At 32.0% G+C, this 17863-nt stretch overlaps 1 protein-coding gene across 2 annotated transcripts; it reads right to left on the bottom strand.

Moving 5' to 3' along the window:
• Positions 1 to 7550: 7550 nt before the first annotated feature.
• LOC132750825 (trafficking protein particle complex subunit 5-like) lies at positions 7551 to 15385 on the bottom strand. Of its 2 annotated transcripts, XM_060740868.1 has the most exons (8): positions 15227 to 15346; positions 13420 to 13440; positions 12472 to 12560; positions 11610 to 11736; positions 11146 to 11203; positions 9460 to 9519; positions 8775 to 8839; positions 7551 to 8181 (listed from the first exon to the last, which is right to left on the bottom strand). In XM_060740868.1, the coding sequence occupies exons 1-8, from the start codon at positions 15290 to 15292 to the stop codon at positions 8083 to 8085; spliced, it is 585 nt and encodes a 194-aa protein (XP_060596851.1). In that variant the 5' UTR covers positions 15293 to 15346; the 3' UTR covers positions 7551 to 8082. The 2 variants fall into 2 exon arrangements, with proteins under 2 accessions (XP_060596851.1, XP_060596852.1); XM_060740869.1 differs by lacking the exon at positions 13420 to 13440 and having other exon boundaries at positions 15227 to 15385.
• Positions 15386 to 17863: the final 2478 nt, after the last annotated feature.

Genomic DNA, 17863 nt, shown 5'->3' with positions numbered 1-17863 from the left:
ATTAGATGCAATATTTGTAAAGAAGTTATTAAAATGACTATCAACTCTACAAGGATCGTGATAAGTTTCACCATCAATCGACAAAAAAATATTCGGACTTTCTTTTTTATTGTTACTGTAACCAAGGGATTTGATATTCTGCCATAGTTTCTTATTGTCGTTCTTATTCCTTTGAAGTATTCAGATTTTGCCAATTTTATAGATCGTTGTACTTCATTGCGAAGTTTATTGAGCAAAATCTTGTCAGAATTATTACGACTTTTTCTATACCTTGCATATGTTTCTCTCGCCTATGTATCAGATCTAGAATATTTGAATCTATCCAAGGTTCAGTTTGATTTTTAAGTCTAATTTCCTTAAATTAGCAATCTTATCTAATAAATCGGTGAACATTTTCTGAAAATTATTCCATGCGTTATTAACATTTATAGAATAAAAGCAAGAACTCCAGTCTGTTTGAGTCAACTCCGCAATCCAATTTTCTTTAGAGTAATTTTTAAGCGATCGTATATTAACATATCTATGACAATTAACTGGATTCTTAACATTCTTTCTAGTACAAAAAGTCATAAAATGATCGCTTAACCCAAGAGGAATAACCCGGCCCAGACTGAGACACTCGTTCTTTATTATTACAGAGAATGTGATATATATATATAAGGCTAGAACCCGTATTACTAATTCGTGTCGCTGTTTTTATAATTTGCTGAAGATTATATAAACTCAAAATGCTGCAGTATTATCTGAATATAACAGATTTGTTATCAAAAAAGCATATATTCATATCTCCAAGTATATATATTTCATTTTCGAAAGAAAGTTTAGATAAAATTGATTCTAGATACTTATTGAAATCGTTTTGTTTAGGGGGTCTATATAATGTTCCAACAATAATAGGTTTATTCCCGGGCAAAAGTATCTCAACAAATATACATTCATTTGTGTTGTTTGACAAATCATATTTTTATTAATTTATTATTATTATTATTGGTGTTATTATTATTATTGGTGTTGGTGATGATGATGATGATGATGATAATATGTAATGGATAATGTTGTTGTTATTATTATTATTATCTTCTTTTTTTTGCTATTCTATATAACTTGCTGGGTAATTAAAGTAATGCTTTCTTGATAATTCCCAGTGAATGTATATATAAAATTATATGATATATTTTGACATATAGGTATGTTGGGTTTTATCATTTTTCTCTGCTTTATATTGTAGAAATATAGTTCTATTATTAAAAGCCGGTGTATCTTTTTGGTCCATATCTATTTGTTAATTACTTTACATTCACGTTTTTGCGCAAATTTGTCACGTTGACGTTGGCGACGTCAAATATTTTATACGTTATTCTGATGAAGACAACAGTCGAAACTAGTAAAGATTAAAGAAATAATATGTGTTGTTTTGTTGTATTTTAACTGATTGACTTGAATTTTTCTGATATGACATTTAATTGACCATGAATGTTGACCATGACATTCATGGTCATATTGAAATTTGCTTATACTGAGCCTGCCATTACTTTATTTTTTGCTTGAATATGTTTGACATCTTGAATTAATGATTGGAACCTCGAATTTATGGTTGGACAATTGTTATTAAAGAACCTGCATCCATTGGATCCCTGGAAATTGAAAGTGATGTAAATCCGTGGATTGCCTTCATACTTGTTCATAACAACCATTTGGACAAAACCTTCAAGTTGACCAGACTGAACTTGACTTCACTCATAAATGACATTGACCTTCCAGGTCAAATATTTGGATTTTGCTTGATTTTAGTTACAATTGGCAAGACCTTTATGTAAACCAAATTGATTATGACCTTTACTCATTAATGACCTTGACTTCAAATAAGTGAATTTTGCTGTTTTTTTTTATATAATTGGCAATACATTTGTTATTTTATGAATGGATTGTCTTCAATCTTGGACACAAAATCCTAATTAGACCAAGACTTTTTGTAGACCTAATTGATTATGACCTTCACTTATCTCTTGACTCTCAAGGTCAAATATTTAATTTAGATTAGATTTCAAAACTTTGTTACTTATTTACAGTTTTGAAGTATGTTTATATTACAAACTGACATGGCGAATTCTTTTGATGTGACCTTGACCTTTCTATTCACTGTCAAGGTCAAATTGTTTTAACTTTGTTGTTTTATTTTTATTACAGATTTGATTTATGCCTAGAACAAAGAACGTAATATGCCTATCCTGAGATTCCTGACATGTTGATTTTTTCTGATATGACCTTTATTTGAACTTGACTTATTGAAATTTGCTTACCGGTATATTGTGCCTGCCATTACTTTCTTTAATTACAAATTGGACAAAACACATGACAAAACCAACATGTCCAATTATTCTCATATGACCTTAAACGGATTTTCAAGGTCAAATTATTGAAATTTACTTCAATTGTCATCGCTTCATGTAAATTACATTTAAATATGGATTTGGTTCATTCTTCAATAAAATAACACTTATTACAAAACTGGCAATGTTGATTTATTCAAATGTGACCTTTATCATGAAGGTCAATTGCGAAACTTGAATTATAATTTGTTCAAGACTTTTTATGTTTTTTAGGAGTATTCTTTATTGCAATATTCTTTTTTCAATGTGTTTGTAAGAAAAAGGTTCCTGCCTGGCAGCACAGGCGGCAGTATCAGTGTTTGGACACCCCATCCCTATCTGCCCCTGGACCCCTACTACAACCCTGAAAAAAAATAATTCAACATTCTAAAACTTACTATAAGGTACCAAAATACAAAACAACCGATGAAATTATATTAAAACAAGGGTGCCATAGTCACAAAATACGCCCGTTAACGAAAGCTTTAGATGGAGATGGGGGCATTATGGATAAGTGTTATCTAGCAAGCAAGTTTTTATTCTTGGCACTGTGTTGTTAAATGAACCTTAAAACAAATCAGTAGGGAAGATATGCACAGGATGTGTGACCTTGACCTTGGTCGCAGGGACCTGAATTTTATGCACGGCACTCAGCCTCACAATGATGAACATTTGTGCCAAATTATATTGAAATCCCTCTATGCATGTAGAAGTTTTGCTCCAGACAAGCGTTTTTCTATGAGCTCTAACTGTGACCTTCACCTTTGACCTAGAGACTTGGTTCATGTGCAGGGCACTACGTCTAATGGTGGTGAACAATTCTATAAAGTAACATTAAAATTCCTCCATGCATGTAGAAAATATGCTCCGGACAACATCTGGATATTTAATCATCTCCAGTGACCTTGACCTTGCAAATATTAACCTAAATTAAATGTGTCACACCTGTAGTCATGATAGTTACCATTTGTGCTACAATCCATCAATAAATGATGACTAAATGGTACCTATACACATCTTCAAATTTTTATCTGAACTTTGACCTCTATGTGTAACCTTGACTTTGGTCGCAGGGATCTGAATTTTGCGTGCGACACTCAGCCTCACAATGGTGAACATTTGTGCCAAGTTATATTGAAATCCCCCTATGAATGTAGAAGTTTTGCTCCGGACAAGCGTTTTTTCAATGAGCTCTAAGTGTGACCTTGACCTTGACCTGGAGTCCTGGATCATGCATGGAGCAATACATATCATGGTGGTGAACATTTCCATAAAGTATTATAAAAATTCTTTCATACATGTAGGAGATATGCTCCAGACAAAATCTGGATATTTCACCATCTTTAGTGACCTTGACCTTGCATATATGGACCTAAAGTACATGTGTCACAGCCGTAGTCATGATAATGACCATTTGTGTTACAATCCTCAATAAATGATGATTAAATCGTCCCTATACACATCTTCATATTTTTATCTAAACTTTGACCTCTAAGTGTGACCTTGACCTTGGCTGCAGGGACCTGAATTTTGTGCGCGACACTCCGCCTCACAATGGTGAACATTTGTGCCAAGTTATATTGAAATCCCTCTATGCATGTGGAAGTTTTGCTCCGGACAAGCGTTTTTTCAATGAGCTCTAAGTGTGACCTTGACCTTTGACCTAGAGACCTAGTTCATGTGCGTGACATGGCTTCTCATAATGGTGAACATTTCTATGAAATTTCATTAAAATCCCTCCATGCGTGTAGGAGATATGCTCCGGACAAAATCTGGATATTTCATCATCTTTAGTGACCTTGACATTGTATATATTGACCTAAATTATATGTATCACAGCCAATAGTCTTGATAATGACCATTTGTGTTACAATCCCTCAATAAATGATGACTAAATGGTCCATATACACATCTTCATATTTTTATCTGAACTTTGACCTCTATGTGTGACCTTGACCTTGGCCGCAAGGACCTGAATCTTGCGCGCGACACTCCGCCTCACAATGGTGAACATTTGTGCCAAGTAATATTGAAATCCCTCTATACAATGTGGAAGTTTTGCTCCGGACAAGCATTTTTCAATGAGCTCTAAGTGTGACCTTTGACCTTTGACCTAGAGACCTGGTTCTTGTGCGCGACACTGCTCCTCAAAGTGGTGAACATTTCTATGAAGTTTCATTAAAATCCCTCCATACATGTAGGAGATATGCTCCGGACAAAATTGGACAAAAATAGACTATAACTATAATTTTGATAGTGGAAAATTTTTTTTTTTATATATAATTTCATCGGTGGTTTTGTATTTGGTACCTTATAGTAAGCCTTAGAGTGTTGAATTTATTTTTTTTCAGGGTCCAGGGGCAGATAGGGGTGGGGTGTCCAAACACTGATACTGCCACCTGTGCCTGGCAGTGGCTCTTGTTCGTTTTGTATTCTAGTATTCTCTAAATAACTGAACATTAAATCAAATGGGACCAAAACAAACCAAGATCAGTTTCCTTTTTAAGTACATAACATGACATTTTAGAATGTAACTTTCCCCAACGACCTTTGCTGTTGTTCACACCTCAGTTGAGCAGAATTTTTCATTTTGACCAAATGTAAACTTGGCCATGTAGACACTATGAACAGCACACTAATATCAAATCTATCATGGTATAATATACATGAACTTGCACATTTTATTCATATTCAATAATTGTTTCAACTTTCAAGATACAGATATCCTCAACTGTTAAAAGCTTGTAATGTGCTTCTTGCTCTGGCAATCATTTATATTTTTTATACATATTTACCGGTAATACACATTTAAGCATTTTCTGATAATTTCGTTCAAATTGCCCATGTCTCTAATATCAATAATTTTTAGCAAATTATGCTATAAATACAAAATGAAATACAATTGAAATTAAAGTAAATTTGTTAAACTTTTATTCAACATCTTGAAAAAAATAATTAGGGGTGAAACATCTATACAATTCACAAAATAGAAGTGAAACATCTATGTGTGAACTGTAAGGAGTGAAACATCTCAATATTACTATCATTCAGAAAACATAACAAGAGGGCCATGATGGCCCTGAGTTGCTCACCAGAAACAACTGCTTTTCAGTGTTAGAATGTCAATATATACTAATATTAAATTTGAGCATAGAATATGTTTAAACAATAATTTGAAAAAAATGCAATGGCCTGGGGTATTTAAGCTTTAGCTTAAACCAAGCTAATCAAATTAATATGAGCAAACTTGATAAAAGACTACCTAAGAATGCTACAAAGTTTGGTGATCATCTTTCAATTATTTCAGTAGGAAATGATGTTCGAAGATTTTTTCAATTTTTAGCTTTAGTGGCCCCTAAAAGGGGCTAATCAAATAAATACAAGCAAACTTGATAAAAGAACACCCAAGAATGCTACAGACAAAGTTTGGTGATCATCCATCAATTGGCTCTGAAGTTGAAGATGTTTAAAGGTTTTACTATTTTTAGTTTTAGCGGCCCCTAATAGGGGCCAATCAAATGAATATGAGCAAACTGGATAAAAGATTACCAAAAAATGCTACAGACAAAGTTTGGTGATCATCCATTAATTAGTTCTGTAGGAGAAGATGTTTAAACGTATTTCTATTTTTAATTTTAGTAGTCCCTAAAAGGGGCTAAACAAATTAATATGAGCAAACTTAATAAAAGACAACCCAATAATGCTACAGACAAAGTTTGTTGATCATCCATCAATTAGTTCTGTAGCAATAAATGTTTAAATGTACAAATGTATATCTGTTTTTAATTTTAACGGCCCTAAAAGGGGCCAATCAAAATAATAGGAGCAAACTTGATAAAAGACTACCCAACAATGCTTCAGACAAAGTTTGGTGATCATCCATCCATTAGTTCTGTAGAAATAGACATTTAAAGGTATTTCTCTTTTTAGCTTAAGCGGCCACTAAAAGGAGCTAATCAAATTAATATGAGCAAACTTGATAAAAGACTACCCAAGAATGCTACAGACAAAGTTTGGTGATCATCCATCAATTAGTTCTCTAGAAATAGACATTTAAAGGTATTTCTATTTTTAGCTTTTGCGGCCCCTAAAAGGGGCCAATCAAATTATTATGAGCAAACTTGATAAAACACTACCCGAGCATGCTACCTATTAAGTTTGGTGATCATCCATCAATTAGTTCTATAGGAAAAAAGTGTTTAAAGGTTTTTCTATTTTTAGCCCTAGAGACCCCTAAAAGGGGCCAATCAAAATAATATTAGCAAACTTGATAAAAGACTACCCAAGAATGCTACAGAAAAAGTTTGGTGATCATCCGTCAATTAGTTCTCTAGAAATAGACATTTAACGGTATTTCTATTTTTAGCTTTAGCAGCCCCTTAAAGGGGCCAATCAAAATAATATTAGCAAACTTGATAAAAGACTACCCAAGAATGCTACAGAAAAAGTTTGGTGATCATCCATCAATTAGTTCTCTAGAAATAGACATTTAACAGTATTTCTATTTTTAGCTTTAGCCACCCCTTAAAGGGGCCAATCAAATTAATATGAGCAAACTTGATAAAAGACTACCCAAGAATGCTACAAACAAAATTTGGTGATCATCCATCAATTAGTTCTGTAATAGAAGATGTTAAAAGGTTTTTCTATTTTTAGTCCTAGAGACCCCTAAAAGGGGCCAATCAAAATAATATAAGCAAACTTGATTAAAGACTACCTAAGAATGCTGCAGACAAAGTTTGGTGATCATCCATCAATTAGTTCTCTAAAAATAGGCATTTAAAGGTTTTTCGATTTTTAGCTCTGCTGACCCCTAAAAGGGGCCAATCAAATTAATATGAGCAAACTTGATAAAACACTACCCAAGAATGCTACAGACAAAGTTTGGTGATCATCCATCCATTAGTTCTGTAGAAGAAGATGTTTAAAGGTTTTTCTATTTTTAGCTCTGCTGACCACTAAAAGGGGCCAATTGGAATGACATGAGCAAATTCAAGTGTGACTGTCACAAGGATGCTACAGACCAAATTTGAAGTAAATCTGCCCAGTAGTTTCAGAGAAGAAGACGATTGTTGACGCATGATGACGGGACGACGGACGCCTGAGCATCCCCCTTCGGCTCTGGTGAACTAAAAATGCTCATAAAATACATCATGAGACAGTAACAAAAATAGAAACAAATCACGTTCTTCAGTTTATTATAAAAACAATGCTACAACAACAAGAGACTCAAACATAGCAAGACATTGTGTGGTAAATTTAAAAAATGTTCACACATACATAAATACACATACAGTCACTTTCACTATTTGAGAAAACTATGTACATAAAATTATTGACAATTATTACCATTTCAAATAAATGACTATTTACATGTTTGATACTATAAAACATCTGTTGGGAAAAAAATGTTGGTTTGCTACTCCTTAGTATTACTTAATACAACTGTTGTTTCAACATTCTCAAATACATATCATATAAAATACATTTAAATTGAAATAAAATGTTAGCTATATTGCATGCAAAAATAGTCTGTACTGCAAAAATGTATTGCAAAAATGTATTATATGACAGACTGAGTAAAAATCATTTAAATAAATCCGAATCTCTGAAGGTATGTCATATACGAGTACATAGTAATGTATATGTTTTATGAATGACACATTTGAAAAGACATATCAGTGTTTCTGCAAATTTTAACACTGGTATTGCACTATTTTCCATCAACCAATTTATCTCTAGCTATCACAGATTCATCAAACTTTATCAGGAAGGTTGTTCCTTTGTGCCAATGCACTGTAACTTTAGCAGGCTGAAATAAAAAAGAAAAACATCAACCTAGCATTACACAAATAGTGCTAAAAAGTAAACAATGTTTTGTGAAGATCGATCCACTTGTTCATGAGATGTACAGAGTTGGTTATTATCTATCATTTTTAGCACCTGCGACCTGTAAAAGGGTCCATCAGGTACATGAATAAATCACAGATTTATAGTCCATAAATGTTGTAAATGCATATACAGGTACAATTTGTTGTAAATATTTAGAGCAATTCTTTTATTATGTAAGTTTTACATTACATAAAAAAGTACTCAAATACTAGATAAACATACATTGTACTAAAAAAATGCCTTCAGCATTTAATTGAACTTTTATATAACCCCACCCCCTATTAAATATCAAACATGGACAAAAATTACCCTTTGAGTCTCTTAACAATGATGCCTATAGTTACAGTAATTGTAGTAGTATTTTGAACTTAATTCATCTAAATTTAACATGGATATAATGTGAAACATTTATACTTCTATAGAGATTATATTTTGAAAATGTCCACCCATTAAAAATATTTATGCAAATTAGAACTGCCTCAATAGTATTGAATGTATAGACAATATACTTACAAAGTTTGCACCATTCAGCACAGCTTCTATAATGCCTGCTGTAAATGCTGCACAATTTAAACTACCTGAAACAAAAATAATATTTTCCAGAATCGTTATACATGCATCGGTGAACATGACTTGTTGGACAACATTTAAAGTTTCCATTTTAACCATCAGTCTATATTGCCATTAGTTAAGGGCTAGCCAGTCTGCACTTCAGGCAGATTAACTGGACTCTTGTATCAGTTACTGTTTAAGTGTTGCATGTTCAATTTCAGCATTTTGTCAATTATGTCCCTTTAAGAGGTTTTTCAACATGATCGGACCCAAGATATTTATACCATTTGATGTAGGTCTATACTTACAACTTATCTTCAAAGTTTCCGATCATCTGCTCACTCCATTTTTTCCAGAATAATCTTTTATTGTGAAAAATGACAGTTTCATTGCTGCATTAATTATCAATTCTCAATTAAATTCTGAAGATATTTCTTTATTACCTTTTTTTATTGTTCCATTTTTAGTGCCCAAGTTTAACTATATAAGAATTTCTACTTTAATGTTTTGAGGCTTTTAGACCTCAGTAGAGCTCCTTTAAACTTACATGCTCTAAATTTAAGCAGTCCAAGTCCATTTTACATATCCAAAAAAGTAAAGATTCAATGAGATTTCATATATTGACAAAAATATATATATTACACACCTTTGTCTTTTGGAACAGAGATGAATTTATTAACTAGAGGCTCTTTTTCTATGATGTAATCTGAAAACTGTTAAGAAAAAGAATTTCTGTATTTTCACCATTTTAAAGGGATCAATTGTCTGGTAATAATATGAGTCTACCTCTTAAACTAGGAAAACATTGCTATTAGCCATTCAAGGCTCATGTTCCCTCATAAGACAAATATAACATTGGATTGAATAGTGATAAGTTGAACAAAACTCACATACATGAACTTATATAGATATGTTTCAACTTAATACTATTTTTAGCATCATTTTTTAACATAAAAAAATCGCGTGTTTAAATTTTCAATTAATATATTTTTAACTTATCACAGTAGTTTTTTAAACAGAAATAAAAAGCACATCATTCTATATGTTGCAATTCTTTCAAGATACCAGTTTTAGATTTTTTTCTCAAGAAATAATCTTGAAGTTTCACATTGAAAAAGTGTGTAAGTGAGCAATCAATTGAACAATGAGATTTTTTATCAAACGAAGGCCATTTTTTTTTTATATTTTGGTTTACTGATTTTTTCCAAAAAAAGGTAGGGTCGGCGGCGGCGGCAAAAAAAAAAAAAAAAAAGTTTTCATAACTATAAATGTGGTGCATACATATACATAGTACTTACTAGAGCAATGAAATTAAATACATCGCCGATGTAAAACTTTTGCTCATATTGCCATTGTTTAAAAACACACATGAAATCTTCACACAATGACTTTTGACAAGTGGCAAGCGAGCTCTTCAAAAGAATCTGTCATTCTTTGATGTTTACACACTGCTGTGTAATCTGAATCATCAATGGTGCCGAAAATCAGCTGACTTGCACTCATTTCTTTATAGATCAGATGTTAAAAAAAAGTGTCAAGAAAAGATTACACAAAGTCATGTTCAATTTTGCCCATTGTGAAAATATTTTTATCGGATAAAAAGCAGGTCAATTTTTGACATAAAAATCTATTAAAAGTAAGTGCGGGCATTTTTTTATTTTGTTTGTTTGAAAACCTGTATTCAATCTGCTTTTAAAGACTAATTTTTTTTTGTTAAATCTGAAAATACTGATCTTGTCAATTGCAGCAGATTTCTCTCGCTCTGTCCTTGAATGTAATTGCTTACGTAATTTGGCGTGTTTCTTTTTTGTTTGGTTTTTTTTTTTTTACATTTTTACGCATTTCGACCTTCAATGCATTGATGAAATATGATCAAAGCCTAATTATAATTCTGTGAGAATGGCTTGACCCCAATTAACAGACATTCTTTCTTTCACCAATAAACACTTTCCCCAACTAGCAGACGACAGGCTATTCTCGAGTAAAGATAACCGGTTGCGTATCTCACTGTATAAATCGTATGTAAAATAGTCTGGCATATGGTAGTTAATTAAAATACTTACCGCGACATTTCTTTGACAAGTCCTTATTAGCAGCGTATTTCAAGACACCACAGAATTTTTTTGGGGGCAGATTTTTTTTTTTTTTTTTTTTTCATTTTCCCAAAATACAGAGTCGGCGGGTCAGTAAACCGAAATATCAAAAACTAATGGCCGAAAACATCAAATTTACAGTTATTCAACACAATTTAAGTGCATCATTGTCAGATAACATGATTATACTATGATGACCACTGTTGAAGTAATAGACTAGTATGATATATAAAGGATACAGGTTCTTTCATCATCATTAGCCTGCTCAAGTTTATCAGCATCCTTTCCAAACAATGTCTGTAAAATTTAAACTTAGAATATTATCAATTTCATGACATACTGAACATTCAATAGCCTTCCTAAGGTAGCAGAGTCAACTAGCCATTATATAAGTCATCTGGCCATTGTATCAACGATAATATTTAAAATGCAAAATGATAACTTCATAATGTAAGAATACAATTTAGCTGGTGTCTAACACATTTTTTATGAGTCTGTATCTAATATTTTATAAATTGACACAGATTTGGTACCTTCTATCATTTTAACTTTTATCAAAACATCATTCTTGTCATAATGAAGAGCATCTAAAATATGACCAAAGAAAAATTCATAATTCTTATGTAAACTAAAATAGTAGTACAATAGTCTTTGTAACATTCTATGCCATTTTGTGTGACCTCCAAGAACTTATATAACTTACCCTCCAGAAGTTTCCTTTAATAAACAATAACATACTGAGTAACTTCACCTCCCTCTTATAGCCCCGGTCCCTGAGAAATAATATGTCTAGTAAATGATTTCCAACATGCTGCCCAAGATCAGACAATCTGAAAAATAATTAAATCAGGATTATTCAGGATTTATCAACAAACTAAATTATACTGTAAAATCATTCTTATTTGTGGTGTTTTTTGTGGATAGGCCTATCCAAAAATTTAACAAAATAAATTCTATTTTGTTTACTGTAAGATTATTTTTATTTACACTGTTTGCATTTTAATTTTTCCAAAAAAAAAGTCCATAAGGAGAGAATGAAAATTTCCTTTAAGACAAAACCACCAAATTTAGTGAATATTCACAGTGCATTTGATAATAAATAATCCGGGAATCGAAGATCTATTTTATCAATAAGCTGCTCTGCTAAAACTTACATCACAAATGACAAAAGGATCTCACATGACATCATTTCAATGATATTTCTATTTTTAGAAAACAATGATACATTAAAGTTAGTCAGTGACAAGCTTGTAAATAATTCTGCTAAGGGTTTTAATGGACACCACTGAGGTTTGCCTACACATAAATTTAAACCAAGCTATGCCCCAGACTTTAAACAGCATTGATGACTTCATAATATTCTAATGTGAAATTACAATATACATTTGAAAAGCGCCTATAAAGAAATACATAATCATTAATGCATAAAAGACATTAAAAACAATTGGCACAATGTGATAAATATTATATTCATCCAAACAAAAATTACTGATAAGGTTTAGAAAATCATGGATAAAGAAATATAAAGAAACAAATTGAAATAAATCATTTCTCATGTATCTCACTTTGTCTGTAACTCTGGAACTGTATACACTCTGTTCTGACAGTACTGTACTATTTCCGAGAACAACAAAGCAAATGTTGCAACATTAACCTGCAACAGAACATCAAAGTTTAATGTAGTATATAAACATATATTTGAATTATGAGTGGAATAAACCTACAGTGAAAACAAAAAACAAATAGCAAAGTAGATATTATTCTTCTTTATGTTCAAATGTGGAAGTGTCCTTTATTAAAGCTACTCATTCTTGAAGTCAAAGCATAAAAAAATCTGAACTAGAAAAAAGTTTTATATTGTTTGTTAAACAGAATAACTTCTACATTAAAGTCATCAACATAAGGTACTTTAGTGAAACTGGTATCTTTACAACTGATTAACAACAAATAATGTAAACAGACTGAGAATATGACACGGTTCATAATTTTGAAGGCTAACATAATTTTTCCTCTAAAACTGATGCACCATTTATAATATAACAATAATGCATTCATTTTTTTCAGGATCACTGTCTATTTTGGGAGTTTCAATTAATGACGAAAACACAGGAATAGTGCTTATACATGCTATGGTAACAGGGTAATATATAATGCTTCTTAAAATAAAGCAATGTGCCTATGTACTTGTGCAGCATTTATTGCATACCTAAGTAAGGATAACATTGATGAAGCAGGAAAACATTAAATACTTATAATAGGCCAATTTGATCATGTTAACCATGTTAAATGAACTTGTCTGGACAAAACATTTATGGTTTTTAGGGAAAATTTTATAACTACTCTGTACTCACTGAATAGCCAACAGTGTAGATCTAGAACATGATCAAATGGCACAGATGTGCAACCTGATCATGGTCTGCACTGGTCGCAATGTGAGAATCAGCTGCTGCCTGCAGACTTAGGGTTAGGCTTATATTAGAGTCAAACCAAAAGGGAAAAATAAAATTGAATACCTCTGAAAATGAAATGGATAACTGTCAGAAAAGAAAACAAACTGGTTTACTTCTTTCATTCTATTGTAATAATGATATTAACTGCAGTCTTTTTTTTTACTTCTTGCTTTTAAACAATATAGTTAATTATGTTTATCATAGCATAACATTACTTGCATTAAAAAGTATTATACTGTCACTGAATATTCTTGCATAGCAGATTGGCGTTTCCGTAGTTTTACCCATGCCGGAAATTTCATCTGGCATGGAGGGTGCCAGATGAGTCGCGTGCCAAACAACAATGTCATTTTGGTGCACTTTATGAATGATCGGCATTAAAATGAAGTTGTTTTATAAGGGAAATATGTGCTTAGGATGACGTCATTTCGCCGTTGTTATTTAAGTTGTAAGTTCATACGCTATTGTAAGAAAACAGTTATGGATGAAATGACTTTAATTTCCATGAACATATATCATATTGAGGTAAACCATTTTAAATATGAAATAATATGGCAGAATATGCAAGAAAAAATATCTGACATATGTTTGCAGTATGGATCTGAATATCCGTCCCGAGGGGACCCGCCAATGGGCTGTAACTCGGCAAGCCTTGTTACCGCCCAATAGGCGGGTCCCCTCTGGACGGATATTCCAGTCCGAACCGCAACATATGATAGATATTATTAATCTATGGTATCACTGGCCTACATTGAGATGTGTACTATCATTGCAATTTGACTGTACACATGTTTAATATGCAATAACATATAAAATCTTGTAGTCATACATTTCGAAACTATTATTTATTTTTTTAATAAAGTTGAGTTATGAATCTTGCACAAGGGATTTTGGGGTGAGGTTAACCTAAAAAAATTGTGCGCCAGGGCTTTTTATTATACAGACGATGGTCACCCAGCTGACATCTATGTAATATCATTTTGTAAAATCGATCGATCTTGTAGTGGAAATATTGAGACTAGTGCGAGGTAAACACCTTGGCATCTCTCCCAGTTTTCTCAATAAAAAAGGAAAACATATCACCCTCTATTACCTCCTTTATAAAAGCAAGATTCTGACCTAGAACAAAATCTAGCTTTAGCACACATCAAAATATTTTGACTTAGACTTACAGTTACTCCCCTTTTGTCTTCTGCAGTATATTTGCAAAGAGCAATGTTCTATGATAAGCGTTGATCCGATCACTCTTTAAATCATTTTATTGATGATGTTATCTAAACTAAATATGGAAATTCTTATTGTCTAGTTCAAAAACAGTAAGATTGTTTGTTTGTTTAATTGAGTTTTACGTCATACCCACACATTATAGGTCATTTGGTGATGTTCTAGCTTTACTGATGGAGGAAGATCTCAGGTGCCCTTCTGTGTATTATTTCAGGCAGGAACCGGCACCTGAGTAGAACCGACAACGTTCTGTGAGCTAGCTGGATAGCTTCCTCACATGAAAGAATCCAAAGTCCCTGTCGGGATTCGCACCCGATGCTGTGAGGGGCAAGTGGTTTGAAGTCAACAACCTTAACCATTCGGCCAAAGACGCCCCAAAAACTAGTCAAATAGTGTAGCATTATGCACTGAAATGACCATCTGACAGTTCTTCTTGAAACAGACACAGTTGTCATGATTCAAAAGAAAATATAAATAAAATAAGCAGAATTATTTATTTAAATTTTCCTCTTCAGAAATATTTAAGAGTGTGTACAAAGGGGGTCCGGTGGAGCGAATAGTGAGTGGGCCTAATCGATACTTTATCAAAATTAATTAGAAACCGATGGTGAACTTCTATAAACATTTGAAAACAGTTTAACCTTACCTCTGCTTTACCTTTACTCAGTGGTTTATCTAAATTACTACTTTTTTGTCTTTGCATCCCCGACATTTTTCAATCACCGGAAGTTTACAAACTCCTCTTGTGACTTGTAAAATATATTTGTCGTGGTATTTAGAAAAAACTGAAGTTGAACGCCGCTAAATAAAACTGTCACTGCTTAGGCAAAATCACAGGAACTTGAAATTCTATCAATATTAATGATAATATCCAAAATATACCCCCTATACAGTATGTTTATTTATAGTATACAGGGGGTATATTTGGATATTATCATTAATATTGGTTATTTGATAGAATTTCAAGTTCCTGTGGCAAAATGCAATAAGTCGTCATATTCATACATAAATCATTGACACAGACGTATCACCAGGACCTACATCAACGCATTAATACACACTAACTTTAGGTAGGTTGGTGGGACTGGGGGATTTGAATACTTTTTTATGGCATATTTCTACGAATTGCTAGAACTTTACGAGTTCACTGGTTATAACTGGTGTTCAATTATTGTCGGTATGTCTATAAATATTTAACAATACATAAGCTATGTATAGCTTTTATCTGACATTGGTTTTGACTGGTGTTAACAGTAACTGCTGTGGGGCACTTTTTTGGAAGGTAGATAGTTTTCATGCATTTTTTAATCATAACACAAAAACAAACTACAGTAACTGTATAGTGACTTGCAGGGATGCTTAATCTGGCACCTGTGGTAACAATAATATACATGTACTTTTATTTATCACAAAATATTTAAGCAACGGTCTTCACTGATCTCTGACATACATGTAAATATCAAGAATTAAATGTCACTATAATCTTATGACAGACTGTCATTGACAGTACCCTTATGGTTTCATAATGATCAACACAGCAAAGGCGTAACATATGTGTGGTTGCACGAAAATAAACCACAGCATCAGTTAATTGTCCAATCATATGTTGGTAAATGATAGAGCTACCTCTTTAGGAGGTATACGGTAAATCGCTCTATCGCTACTTCCGAGCTAGTGCATGTCGCCACGGATTTAATATAAATCCGTGATGTCGCTAAAATCAAATGTCAAGTGTTTAATTTTTTATATATTTTGTAAACTCTATACCAAATATGGAAATTCGGAGAACGCTAAGCGATGATCATGTAGATTTGATTAAAGTTTCTAGAAAACGTTAACTCGTTAACTTTTAATTGTGTTTGAAATGTAGTTGTTGCGGCGTTTCCCAGTTAGCGAATTCAGCGTTGGAAAGGACCGTTTCATCATTAAACAGAATTATTAAATTGTTCCTCCTATTTTTATGTAAACAGCAATTCAGATTAAAAACAAATATTCTTCAAATAGATATAAGGTCTAGAAATAAAATAAGATTTAAATCAGTTCAAAACCATGAACATATTCGTTAATAAAGAAAATATAGGGAGACAGCTCTGTCGTGAAGGAGGTAATCATGTCGCCAAGGAGATCGAAATTCTAACGAATGATCTTGAAAAATAAATCACAAAATAAATACAATTAACTCAAAGAAATATGTTATGGCACAAAATGTGCTTTGAATGATTAATCCTAGCTGACGTAATAGAATTAGACTTATATTTCAAACAATTTCTAGATACTGTAGTGTAACGCTCAGATCTGAATAAACTCAATATGAACAAGTCAACACAATATAAAGTTTATAAACGTCATATATATGTATTTATTTTATATAATTTACTGTTCACCAATACAACACAATTGCTTTAACAATGTCTTTAACAACTTAACAATTCTTATACAAATATTTAAAATAATAAGAATTAATGCCAATCGCGTATTTAGCATAATTTAACCTTAAGTGAGTGAGTCTGCTTTAACATCAAAAACTACACTAAATAATCAACTATTTCGCTCCCCTTATATACTAAAATACTTTACGCCTAAAGATTTAATAACTTAATAATTCATAGAATATATATGCATTTGTTGACAGCTAAACAATTAAATAACCCATTATATATGCACTATCTAAAGTACAAAAGGTACACTTCCCGTTTAGTGTTGACAGGTCTATTAATTAACTAAATTAAACATAGTATTCGTGACAGCTCATTAAATTAATATATCCGTCTATGCATACCGTTAACTAATTACTGGCTAATTACCGTTATCCTACAATATCTTCCCAACCAATTAAAAATACTTCCAGGTATTTTAAAATAAAACTTATTTAAAGAAAAAATTTATGTCACTTTTAAGTATGAAAGACTACGAATAGTTTCAAGATTGAAAAAGGAAAAAAATCGAACTCAAAAATAAAAATAACTAAAGGTAAGCAATTGACATTTTACAATTTATATATAGCAAGAGATATAATTATTCATATACAAGTTTAAAATTGAAAGTAATATTACTTAAAACAAATCATATTTAATAGTTTCTATTTTTTTTACATATTTCTGTTAACAAACATATAAGAATATGATTTTATATTAATATGATAAAACAAAAAATGTTCCGTATATATAACTATTTTCACTGATTGAATTGTCCTAAAATAACACTGTTTTGTATTGCGAGAATAACACTTATCTGTCCTAAAAAACATAATCACTTTCTTAGTTTTAATTAAATTTTAACACAG

Source organism: Ruditapes philippinarum, unplaced genomic scaffold (assembly GCF_026571515.1).
Source record: "Ruditapes philippinarum isolate M1 unplaced genomic scaffold, ASM2657151v2 ctg4100_1_1_1_1, whole genome shotgun sequence".
NCBI classification, from domain to species: Eukaryota; Metazoa; Mollusca; class Bivalvia; order Venerida; family Veneridae; genus Ruditapes; species Ruditapes philippinarum.
Note: the sequence above shows the minus strand (reverse complement) of the source record. Positions and strands in the feature narration are given on the sequence as shown.